Raw genomic sequence first — 12,875 nt, forward strand, 5'->3', positions numbered from 1 at the left:
TGTAAAGTTGTTCTAAAGAGTCTGTGCAGTCCTGCTGTACAATCAGAGCACACACACACACACACACACACACACACACACACACACACACACACACACACACACACACACACACACACACACACACACACACACACACACACACACACACACACACACACACACACACACACACACACACACACACACACACACACACACACACACACACACACACACACACACACACACACACACACACACACACACACACACACACACACACACACACACACACACACACACACACACACACACACACACACACACACACACACACACACACACACACACACACACACACACACACACACACGTTGTGATTTGAATGGACTCATCTGCTAGTATTCAGTGGTTTGTTGAAGTTTGCAGGTGAACCGTGTGAATGAACATTATAATGACATTACAAACCTACACACTGTTTGACTGGCAGTGTTTAACCTGTCCACAATAACGCTAACGATACAACCATTACCCCATTTATTTTACTAATCTCCTGCCATTCCAGGACAGTGGTTTGTTTAAGAAAATAATTATTACAAAAATAAACCATATCTTGGTCAAAAACATTGGATGATAATGTCCATTAGCCCGCTGCTGTACCAGAGCCTTTTGGCAGTTTAACCTGAAGCAGCAGAAGGGAATTATATATATATATATTTGTTTTCCCTTCAACTTGGTATCATCAGGGAGGCATGCCAAACAATTGTTACAAAGTGGTTACCAACAATCAGTTGATTTTATCCAGGCTATGATGAAAAATATCACTCAGAGAAATGTCTGTCCTCTTTCCACTGAGATCTACAAGTGTCCATATAAGAGAAATGACCCCATGGATGATTTCCCAGAGCTTCCCAAAGTTTCTGACAGCTCAGAGCAGGCAGATCAGACTCTTCCCCTCCTCAATCTCCTCCTGAACCTTATCGCTGGAGGTGGCAATCTCAGCCTGTGCAGACAAAACAGCACACAGAAAGGACCCCAGCGTTCCTCCTATCGCTGCGTAGAACGCCCAGCCGAGCGAACACAGAGCCGGTCTAAAGGGCAAGGCCTCGGGGCCACAGTAGCCGATCACCTTCTCTGAACCCCAGCCGGCAGGGTAGAGCATGAGGCCCACCATCAGCAACAGGCCTGCAGGGAGAGCAGACGAAGGGTTTAGTCATGTACGCGTAAACATCTGGGGATGACAGCACGGACACACTGCAGTGCAGCTGGGAACATGGTGATTAAACTCGGGTGACGAATACATGTATTTTTCATCTGACAAGCATTTGATTTGTGATGCAAGGAAATACCCCATTTGACCGCTTCTACAGTGATGATGACACATAATAACAGATTACCTACTCAACAGACCTGAACACACCTGTGGGAGTTGACTGTTGTAGAAACATGCAAAAAAAACAAGGTTTGGTTGGAATATTAAACTGAAAAAGAGCGATGGAATGCAACTAGATGATGCCAACTTACAAACTCAGATGTTTCAACTTGTAAACTCAAATGCAACACAGACATTTCCTAAAGGCTATGGCATGATTATAAAACATACAACCGGCATTCATAGACGTGGAACCACTATAAACTCTGTGTCACAGAGTCCAGATTATTAGCATTAGCTTTGAGATGTAGCTGTTGAGCTTATTCCGTTTGTCCTTGTATCCTCCCTGCTTCTCTGAGGCTAATTTTGAGGGAGCTTCCAATTTCTTTAATTTTTAACTAGGAACTTTGAACATGTAAATCCAGAGGATGCATGAAAATAAAAAAATAACACATTTTTTTTAAAAAGAGTAAATTTGTGTATACATTTGTTCTTTTGTAAAGTAATATCATTGCATACCATATATTTTGTATGCAATACACTTATATATATCGTGAAAAACACCAAATATTTTTCGCAAACTCAACAAAAAAAAAAAATCATATCTTTTACCTTACTTCAAACCTCTATTTTATCAGGGATTAAACAATAAAGTTCTTGACTTATAGTCATAGTTGTCCCTTTTGTTTACACAACCCACCGGCCTTTATTAAGATGGAGACAGGAATTCAATGTCTGACATTAAGATATATTAGAAAAAAGAACAAAATACCTAAAGAAAACTAATCATGTGAATTTGGGATTCAAATTTTATGACTTTTGTGTATAGTATATATGATTAATATACTGTGCTTTGAGGTCACCTGTTGGTCTAGTGGTCTGTTTGATTCAAGGTGAGGATCTTTGTTAAATGTCATCTCTCTCACACCCGTTTTTTATTTCTATCTATAATTTATGAAATACTTTTGAATGAAAAAAAAAAAAACTCAAACTATATTCAAACTTGAGTGAAACTGATTGCTCACCTGCGATAGCCTGGAGCAGTCCGCAGATGTTGAATATGCTCTTCTTCAGGATACTCTGGAAGCACAGGCTGAAGATGGAAATACAGGCCACTCCTCCTAGCACTAAAATCCCCGCTGCCAAAAACAACATTGCAGCCTGCCAGAAGCCACTGGCCACTTCTCCAAATGTCCCAGCGTAGGGCCCGCAGCTCACCCCGACTCCCCGGGACCCAACACGAAGGCAGCGGCTGTAGAGGCCGAGAGACGGCCGGTACTCCCCGGAGTCCACTCCCGCCCCGTTTGTGCTGGAGTCTGACCGAGGGAAGCCCAGCAGCCAATCAGGGCTCATAAAGGCAATGAGTTCAGCAAAGGCCACTACAATACTGAGCAGTGTCCAGAGCATAGAGCGGCATGTTACAATAACATGACACATGGTGTTAATGCTTTCTGAGATGGTTACAACCAATGATAAAGAAAGTTCAATTCTTGAAGCCCTTGAAGTGACAGAGCTCTGATACTAAGGAGTTTAATCCCTTTCCTTACGAAGAGAAAGGTCCAGTGCTTATCGGCTCTTATCCTCTCTGAGCGGATTTTTTCCCTCCTCTCACGATGCTTTCTTCTTTGCTTTCCCCTCGTCTTCTTCTCTGGTCATCCCAAACAGTTACAATGCACCAAAGCAGCTTCCCTCAGCCATGGTACGTCTGAAAATCGCACCTACAGACAGACACACAAGAGGGTCAGAGGATAGAATATGTATACATAAGAAGTGGGAGTAACTGACGTGTACAAGGGGGGAAAGGGGGAGGAAAGAGGGACACAGTACAAGGAGGCTGAATGGCGACTGATTTCCCAACCACTATGAATCATCTCCCTTGTGTTTGCCCCACAGGATGTCTAATTGTCATCAAATAGACACAAGATTTTCCCACAGAGTGCTACTTCACATTCACTAGCAGCCAGCTGTGAGTGTAGCATGAGCAACACTTCCAGATGTTTGTTGGAAGAGTCAAGATGAATCACATAAGTTTACACTGTCATCATTTGAGTCGCAATTACTTGGACTTTGTGTGATTGATTTTTCTGCAAAATGCCAGGAGCCTTGTGAATTTTGCCACTGCGCAGCTGTCAACACAGATCAGCGCTGTGCTCTGTTACGGCATGCCACATTTCACATTAAAACATCCTCACTGCCGTGGCAAGCTCACACAGGACACCGACCGGGGCTCCATCATTCAGTTCACTTTTCAAATTACAAACTGAATTTTTAAAAAATGCATTTTTTTCTCTATTCAACAGCAATCAAAGCTTGATTACAAATAACTTTTAACCTGTAACAGATGACAAGCTCTCAATCTGCGTGTGTGCATGTGAGTCAGTGTTCAAGTGTGTGTTGAGTGAGAGTGTATCGGTCTCAATCAAAGTGATCGTGATACTGTTGCCATGTTATGATTTTGTTGCCGTGACCACACTGGCCTTGACACAGCCGTGGTCTCATGGGAGCACAGAGGTTTTCTCAGAAGCCCTATGATGTCATGATCCAGCATTATGATACACACAGGAAAATATGTGGGATCTGGTTTAAACGCAGCGTGCTGTCTTGGTGGAGCTCACTGGGGGAGTGAGTGAAGAAGTTCAAAGGGTCTTTTTACAAAAATTACAAAAAAAACTTTCTAACTCAGCTCTAGTGGTATCTAGCCATTGAAATAGTGTTGGTTTTATTTGCCCCCGTTTAGAAATATCTATACATTTTTGGCCTCCACTCAAATACAATGGAAGCAAATGGAATTTAATTCAGGGTTTTTAAAGCATTAAAAGATTATCCTGATAATCAGCTCTAATAAATCAGCCGCGAGTGACATTCCCACATCACACCGTCTTTCAGTCTTCTTGTTGCCATATCTGTGTCCATTTATTTCTTCTGTGTCTATTTCTTTATGTATTTAGCCAATAAAATAAAGTTCAATATGTAATTTCACAGTATTTTCTTTAGCATTTCTTTCTATTGAAGAAATCTCCAAATGTATTAGCTGTAAAAGAAGAAACAGGTTTATAATCAGATTTTTAATCAAACAACCACATAACTGCAAATGTAGGGTATGTGTACTGTACCAGCACTGTGTGAAGGTTGTTCTATTTTATGTGCATACGACTTTTATTTCCTTTTTTGAATTGATATCAGAAGAGGTATGGAGTATCTTTTTATACTGTGTCAAAGTTAAAAATAGTTGGTAGTATCGGGATAACCTTATTTGTAACGGAAGCATTTTTAGAACTAGGAGGATAAGTTGCGGTTAAATGATCTACATGCAATTGATCAATTCTGTGAGCTCCATCAACAAAATCTCATTTGCCTCTATTGTACTTGACTGGGGGCAGAAATCTGTGATTTCTACAAATTTGGGAACATCTGTTGCATGGCTTGATACCCCAGGGGTTAAGTGATATTTGTTTTTTTGTAATTTGGGTGAAGCTGAGTCACTCTAACATAACTTCCACATAAAAACACAAAAACATTTATTAAGAGTTAGTCAGGCTGATGCCCTGGTATAAGGTACCTCCCCACCTCCATTCAGGGATGGTAAATCATCCCACGGCATCTGTAGGGAATGAACACGATGTTGTAGATCGTCCGATACGATCTGAGTCAGTTCAAGGCAAAAACGCTCCAGACATTTCCCTGGCCACTACATGAGTGCAGTATCTCATGCGGCTAAGAAGGCTGATTCATCTGAGGTCGCGGTCGAGTAGAAACTAGCAGAAGTGGATCATAATAAAAGTCACAGGCATGACAACATCTGAAGAGCATAGGTATGCGATTTGAAACACTTAAGATGCGGGTATAATTCAGTTCAGCAGGATTCAGTCATGTCTGCAGCTCGAGGTTGGGTTATTTAAGTAGTGCTGCTGTAGGTGTGACAGGTTTGTTGTGCTTCGGGTTTGTGCTCAGGTTTGCTTTGTCTTGAGTTTGACAGTGATACCTATCTGTAACATTCCCAGTCAGCGTCCTCTCATTCTATCTACCTTGCTTGAGCATAATTTCAGGGGCACATCTCTGCTTAAAATTTGCTTTATTCTCATCCTAATTGGAGATTTCATGAACCCTCAGCCAACCTACACAGTCTACACATACATGTAATTACCCAGCTTAAAAACAAAACTGAGGGAGTAAATTTCAGTTGAGCTAAAAGTTCTAAGAGCAGGATAAAGAAGCTACAGCGACGTCACTATTTATTATCAGTCAGAAAGGAAACAGGAAAAATAAACAGGAAGCATCAGTGTTTGTCAAATAGTCATGCATTGTGAATGTCATAATCTTCCAACCTATCTTCTTTCAATCTAAACCGTCGATCCTCACATAATATCTGAAGAGAAGAAACATGGTGGCATTTGTGATTATTCCATGGAATTACAGCAACAAGAAAAAGTACAATATAATTAGCTATCTGAAGTTTGTGTTTGAGGATGGTTTAGGGTGAGCCCTATTCTACTACAGTCACTACTGTACTACAGTTTATTTCAAAGGTTTCACACAACAGCGCTCACTTAGCCTGACTGACCACACAGACAGTGTTTTACCACTATAGCAACCATTAAAACACAGAAATGCATTGTTTTTTCAGTGTTTGCATCCTGAATAAACATGTGTATGTAAATGTGTGTGTTTTTAGCCACCCAGGCTACAGTTTTGGTTTCCCTGTGGAGTTTGAGTGCTCTGTTTGCAGCTGATTATAGTCCATCCAGGCCGGGCATGGTGGTGTGTGTTGAGACTACAATGCCCTCAAATTAGCAGCTCTGCCTCTTTAAACTACAGGGACGGGGCCTAAACATGCCTTGTCAAGGTAGTCAGCAGGCACCTTGAGTGATCTCCCCTAGTTCTGACAGGAAATCTCTACACTCACACCTCATCATGGCTCTCTGTAGTCTCTGCAGAGGGAGGTAAAGGGACTTTTTCTAGTGGGGTAAAGAGGAGAGCATTCTGACAATGAACTCCAACACCCACAAGAAACCCTTTTAACAACTTTATTTGATACTAAAATGTATCAGTACTGTTCAAATGCTACATATTGGCTAATAATCTTTAGCACTAGATTATTAATCTTGTTCACATCTGATGATTTGCATGTGTGTGAATGCATGCATGCTGCAGTGTTATTTAGGGAGCAGAAAGGTCACTACATCCTGAAACTGATTGATACTTTCCGCTTATTTGCTGGTTGTTGAACAGACTTCTGGGAAAGTGCTTGAGCAGCACTTTCTTGGCAAGGTCAAGATTTTCTGTGTTTTTACAGCGTGTGAGCGCTGAGGATGGAGGGTTTTACACTTCATGGTACATCAGACACTCAGAATTATAACTTTATTCAAAATCAGGGCGCTGTGGGTGAGAGGTCTTAGCCTCCCAGTTGCTTTTGATAGATATGCATCTATTCAAACTGTCAGATCTTTGTTACCGCAGCTCTCTGTGTGCCTGTGGAGTCCCTGTCATAGATATTCATCATCACCAACACTGACAGATCAGGAGTCTTATGCTTCTTTCATGAATCCTCCGTGACTTGCTGAGTTTGATGATAAAGTAGATAAAGCTACAAGATGAAAGCCATAATGTGTTTCTGCATCTGATCTGGACCTGCTCATTCCCACACTGTTCTCTTCTTCAGTCTGCCACACAGGATTATATGCATGGAGTGAAGGCCTGAAGCCAACTTACACACAGTTTTCCAATCCTTCATTGAGCAAGCCAACATGAACAGTCGTCTTGCTGCGATGAGACAAACTTTCTCTCATGGAATTTACAAAATATACAATCCATGGGCCAACATGTGGACTACACGTTTGGCTGTGAAAACCTGTTGGCCAAGCAGCCTGTATGCACAACAAAACTTCTACTAATGAAGTGTAACATCAGTTTGAGTTGAGCCCTTTCAAAGCCCCGGACGAAAACAGCGGATACGAGGCATATATGGGTCAGTCAGTTGGCCGTTGGTTAAAGGAGCCCACAGAGTAGTAAATCTAGAGTAATTGGTCTGAGATATCAGCAAAGGTTCTGGTAGCATGCCAAGGTGCTGAGGTAATGAGTGCTGGCCACTGTAGTCTGTTTGAGAGAGAGTCAAAGTGAATGCAGACTGAAGGTGGGTGGTTGAGAGATCCAAAGCACAGTTGACCCAGATTGTTCTATAAACAAGTTAGACACAGCCGTTAGAGTTTGAAAAAAAGTCCATTCATTTACAATATTTTTTGGAGCTAAGCCCCCCGATTGATCTGGGATGGGAGGACTCTATTAGCTCTTTTTCTAATTAACGCACAGATCCTGAACCAGAAACCTCAAACCAAGGCAATCTGTTCCCTAATCTGCTGCGCCTGGTCTGGTCCAGCAAGCAGGAAGGCCCTCAAACAAAAACCACATTAGAGAAACCACACATTTACCATCTTCAGGGCTACATGCAACTACTCAAATAAGATGAGGACAGTGAGGAAATCATTGGCCACTGATGAGGTTCTAATTCCCCCTCTGTATCTCAAAGAATCAGGAAAGTACAAACCCTAGTATAATGATACCAGTGAAATTTGGGCAGGACCAAACATATCCCTCTTTCATAAAAGAATGCAGTTGAGCTCCAGGTGAAGTGAAGGAGAATGAAGCAATGTAGCCTGAATACTGAACATTCACCTCCCACACACCCTCAACTCTTGATTTCTCAATCAATTGCCTATTCATTTCTAAGTCTTCATCAAATCTCTGATCTGGCAGGGCAAAGTGGATGAAATAAGAACAACAGGCAGGTCATAGCACTAGCCAGAACAGAGAGACCCATGCCCTCCAGTGATACATTTTCATTCATATCTACTGAACAACAACCACGGATCGACATCGAGCTCCTCTTTGCCCCACAGCAGTCTGAAAGGTAGATTTGTAAGCGTGTGAAACCCGAACCATCAGAGGTGAAGAGAGAACAAAGCCTTTCAAACTAAAATGAGAGAACTTGCACACAAAACTAATGAGTTGTACATTATGGCTTCTCTTTGATTGTCACACCTAAACCTATAGCCTTAGGGAGGCAATCATCCACCTGCTTTCACAGCATGCTACAAACAAAAGGAGAGATGGCGAAAGACATATTCATGCATAAAAAGCACCAAAGAGACTAAGATGAGTTCAGCGTCTTTGGTTTACATGAAGCTTTCTCAATCCTCCCAGATATTATGAAACAACCCGAGCAGCTCTCTTCAAGAGCTCTTTCTTGCTAACCATAACCATGTGAGCCACTGCTTTAGTAGCCCTCCGTAAACAGTGAATGAAAGAGTTGCAAGAGGGGAAAATGTTTCCCATGGATAGGCATTTACCACAACTTGAGTCTCATAACTTTAGCGAGTGAGTGATGGCGGCCATCAAATGCATGTTTAGTGCTCCAGAGTTAGTTTAGGGTTATTTTACAGACCAGGATTAAACACTATAAAACAATTTAAGCTGTAAAATGCCATTAAATGTTATTCCCTGAATGTGTATAAAGAGTGAAGACATGTCGGCAGTTCTAGCTTTCAAATAAACCAGAGGACCTGAGGTTTCAATGACGATAAGAGTCCCTAGAAAAGTAAACAACAAGTCAACAGTGAAGCCCTCCAACAGCGTGCTGAAAAAATGTAGTCCAGTTTACTGACGCACAAACACAAAAACAAATACACAGCCATAAACTGTGAAAGGTGCCAGCCTGTGCTCACTCGCCCAGGGTATAATTGCATCAAAACGCATGACTTCCCAAAGGAAAGTATCAGCCAAGCCTGTTTGTGCGCATGTGTTTGTGTGTGTATGTACCAAGAAGCCTGAATAAAATCGGCCCACTTCATCTGGTGCCACTCAACTCAAACAAAGGCTGCATAAAGACGTGCCGACACTGGCCCCCTCACTCAGTCTTCAGCTCTCAAAGACATGCCACTGTTGGCCCAGAATGTACTCCCTCATTCTCAAAGACAGGCCGCCGTGGCCCCTAACCTATTCAATCTGTGCAACACCCCAGCCCCCTTACTCCCTGCGCTGACTCTGTAGTGGCCCCAAGTTTCTGACGCACAAAGCCCCTCAGTGACCCTCACATTTCACCTACACAAAGACAGGAATGACATTGCCTCCCTCTACTCCCTCCTCACTTCTTCAGCTCTCTCATTTGTTTCTACAAAAATTATGGATTCACACAAAAACTCTCTTTCACTGATGTTTCAAGGACCTCATGGGTGTTTTTTCATGTTGACTAATACCTAAAAGTTGCATTACACTTCAAACTTTCACTTTCATGCAGCACCTGCTTGATTTATCCTGCATGAAAGGTAATCCATCACAACACACATTTTGTCAAGGCTATGCTACCACAAAGTGGCAAAATAGAAATGTGTGGCGCATTCACAGATGTTCACACCGTGATGAGAGTACTGCATTAAGAAGCTCATTTGGCACAAGCAAAACAGTAACTATAAAAAGAAAAAAACATGAAAAACAAACACTTTCTTTCATATAAGGAGCGCTTCTCTGATTTTATATCAGAAGATCAGTTTACTTGCCATGGAAAGTGCTACTTAGATTGTGAAAACTGAAGTTTAGGATACATGAAGGATGATTTACAATTTACAAGATGATTTTCACATTGGTAAATTCATTGGAGAACAGCGGCCTCCTAGAAGGTAGATAATCTATCAAATGACATAAGTAACCATATTTATGTCAGCAACAGTGTAAGGAACTGGTAATGAGTAGTTAACAGGATAACATATACAAAACTAAGTGTCATTCTCTCTTTACCTCTACTCATAAAATACTCAACTTCTTCTTAGACTCTATTTGCTAATGTTCAAAATGCACAGGAGGAAATCACTCACAAGGGGGCAGTTGCCCATTTCTCTACTGTCTGGTATAAAACTCAATAGATCAATTCGACATATAGCCACAAGCTAGTTTTTTTGCGTTTACTAAGAAAGTAAATCTAAGTAAAATAAATCTCCCTTTGCAATCGCTATCATGTTGCACCATCCAGGGACACATAACAAGTTTGCACTTGTCACATGGGAGTTGTCAAAACTCATTCTAGGAATACTAGGCAGGTAAGAGCAATCACTCTAAAAAAGTCAATTACAGCATAATTTCATCATAAAAACAACTGCTGGAATTTGTAACATTTGAACTGACTTGTAACAGTGCAAAAGACAGCAGTGATTCCCTCCTCTCAACATGTCATTACAGTTTGTCCTTGAACTCTGCTAGGATAAACACTGAAGGTTTTCCTGGTTTTGTTTAGTTTATGATGCAGCACCACTTCCCCTCTCAGAGCAGTGTGTATCAGGCAGGGAGCTCCATGGGTGGCTCTACTCCTCCCTGCACTCCAAGGACATGGGCTTGTGGTGCACAGAGAAAACTGAGAGCAAAGGGGCTGCTGCGTGGACATGTGTGAAAGACAGATTACGACAATACAAGAGTGCAGTGTAATAAGTAGCTGGACTGCTAGTGGAGGTGATTTTTGTAATAATATCCACTGTGTTGTCATTTCTAACTGCTGCCAGATGTACCTGAACACAGAGCTGCAGCTGTAGATAGCCTATCTCACTTTCTCCAATTCCACATCCCTCCAAAAACAAAAAGTTCTCATATCACTATTCAAATTGTCTTCGGGTGGCTGCATCAGAATCAATGAATGATGCAAACTTCAACTGCTGCTAATAAACTTTGCCGTGTTAAGAAGAGAGATCAACGGAGTAGGCCCATTACTGACAGAAGAAGATTGAGCGTGTCAGTCCAACAACATTAATGACACTTTCAGCAACATGAGTCATATCTGCCAGTCAAAGTGTAAAACCCTGGTCCTACAGCAGCTACATTGTGTTTCTTTGTCGCATTGTCTTCTACTTACAGGAAGTCAATGAAGAGGCTTTGCAGGCGCAGGAGTGAAGAAGCTGTGCCTTGTTTTGAGGCGCTGGTTGTCTTCCCGGTGCGGAGCCCCGGACGCTCATTCAACTTGAGTCTCCTTTCTTCAGGTCGATATTTCTCTTTCCTTCTCCCCTCACATAAAGCCATCCCACTACACATCTGACGTCGTCCTTTCTCCTTTACCCTCCTCCCTCCTCCCCTTTTCCCTTCCCCCACTCCGTTTGTCAGCGTGAAAGAAGGAGAAAAGTTGCAGAGATGATGTGAAAGATGACGACGAGTTCCTGGATTTCGCGACTTTGTGGTTCCCACAAACTCCTGCAAATACGCATCGAGACTGATTTATTCAAGGCTTTCTTTACTGCTCTATCAAAGTTGTCAAAGTTATCACCTTTTCTTTCCAATAGACTGGAATCGAGTGTCTCACATTTCTTAGGCATAATAAGTAGGGTACTCTCAGAGAAACTGCAATATAATTAGAGTATAAAAATAATTAAATATAATAGAGTTATTTATCTTTTTTTTTAATGTGTTGTGTTTTTATGTACACCATTTAACGGTTCTCATCTCATCTCATCTCAACTCATCTCATCTTCATCCACTTATCCGGGGTCGGGTCGCGGGGGCAGCAGCTTTAGCAGGGGACCCCAAACTTCCCTTTCCTGGGCCACATTAACCAGCTCTAACTGGGGGATCCCGAGGCGTTCCCAGGCCAGTGTGGAGATATAATCTCTCCACCTGGTCCTGGGTCTTCCCAGAGGCCTCCTCCCAGCTGGACGTGCCTGAAACACCTCCCTAGGGAGGCGCCCAGGGGGCATCCTTACTAGATGCCCGAACCACCTCAAATGGCTCCTTTCAACGCTAAGACGCTAGCTTACTGTTAGCACAAAACTCCGAGCCAAGGCCCCAGAGCAACTGGCGGCAGAAGCATGCCGCGGAGCTGAGCCACAGGTTTTAGTGAGCATTAGCAAGCAAACTAATGTTAGCCAGCTGGTTCTGGTGTTGATTGCTTCATAACATTAGCAGATAAAGTAATTCGCTAGCGGCGAGTCGGCCAGCCTAGCCCAGCAAGTCTGGAGGAATCATCCACTCAAGGCAGTATTTTGCTAACCTGACTCTCGCCAGATTAATTTTGTTCCACCTTCTTTCACTCATCCACCTGGGATCGCTAGACTGGGAAGCGATTTCAGGAGGCTGGGCCTTATCAAAAATCCTTGCATATGATTGGATAAACCACTTATCTGTCATCTTTATTGACATGCTACTTCAACCACTCACATCGAAACCACCCCAAAAAAAGCATTCAGAGCCGATCTCTGGTGTTCCTTTAAAAAATAAATATTTCCTAGATCGGACAACACGGATGAAATAGTAGCTTCGATGTTGACGCCTGCTTCCCCGATTCTACATCACATCTTTAAAACCCCGCCCAGTGGTCCTGATTGGCTCTACCATTTGCAGACCCTGAAATCACTTTCCTATGGAGCGATTACTGATGGTAGAGTGGAGCTAGATTCAAGACGGAAGCAATGCAGATCGAAAGTCATCCGGTTAGTCAGGTTAGTTTTTTGCTGCTTCATTTCACTATAAATAGGAGACTGATTTTGAGGACTCCGAA

The 12,875-nt window shown here is 42.4% G+C and overlaps 1 protein-coding gene across 1 annotated transcript; it reads right to left on the reverse strand.

The window, feature by feature from the left end:
• Nucleotides 1–271: 271 nt before the first annotated feature.
• LOC310946685 (LHFPL tetraspan subfamily member 2a protein-like) lies at nucleotides 272–11,378 on the reverse strand. The gene is made up of 3 exons (XM_083913221.1): nucleotides 11,244–11,378; nucleotides 2,380–3,072; nucleotides 272–1,167 (listed from the first exon to the last, which is right to left on the reverse strand). The coding sequence occupies exons 2-3, from the start codon at nucleotides 2,789–2,791 to the stop codon at nucleotides 911–913; spliced, it is 669 nt and encodes a 222-aa protein (XP_083769347.1). The 5' UTR covers nucleotides 2,792–3,072; nucleotides 11,244–11,378; the 3' UTR covers nucleotides 272–910.
• Between the last annotated feature and the right edge of the window lie 1,497 nt (nucleotides 11,379–12,875).

This window comes from Echiichthys vipera (assembly GCF_963691815.1).
Source record: "Echiichthys vipera genome assembly, chromosome: 4".
NCBI lineage: Eukaryota > Metazoa > Chordata > Actinopteri > Perciformes > Trachinidae > Echiichthys > Echiichthys vipera.

What these genes read in the sequence shown, in the direction of transcription:
- LOC310946685 (XM_083913221.1), bottom strand. Translation starts at nt 2,791, where the DNA reads ATGTGTCATGTTATTGTAACATGCCGCTCTATGCTCTGGACACTGCTC. An exon ending in ACTGCTCCAGGCTATCGCAG is followed by an intron (nt 1,168 to 2,379) that starts GTGAGCAATCAG and finishes CTCTCCCTGCAG; the next exon opens with GCCTGTTGCTGATGGTGGGC.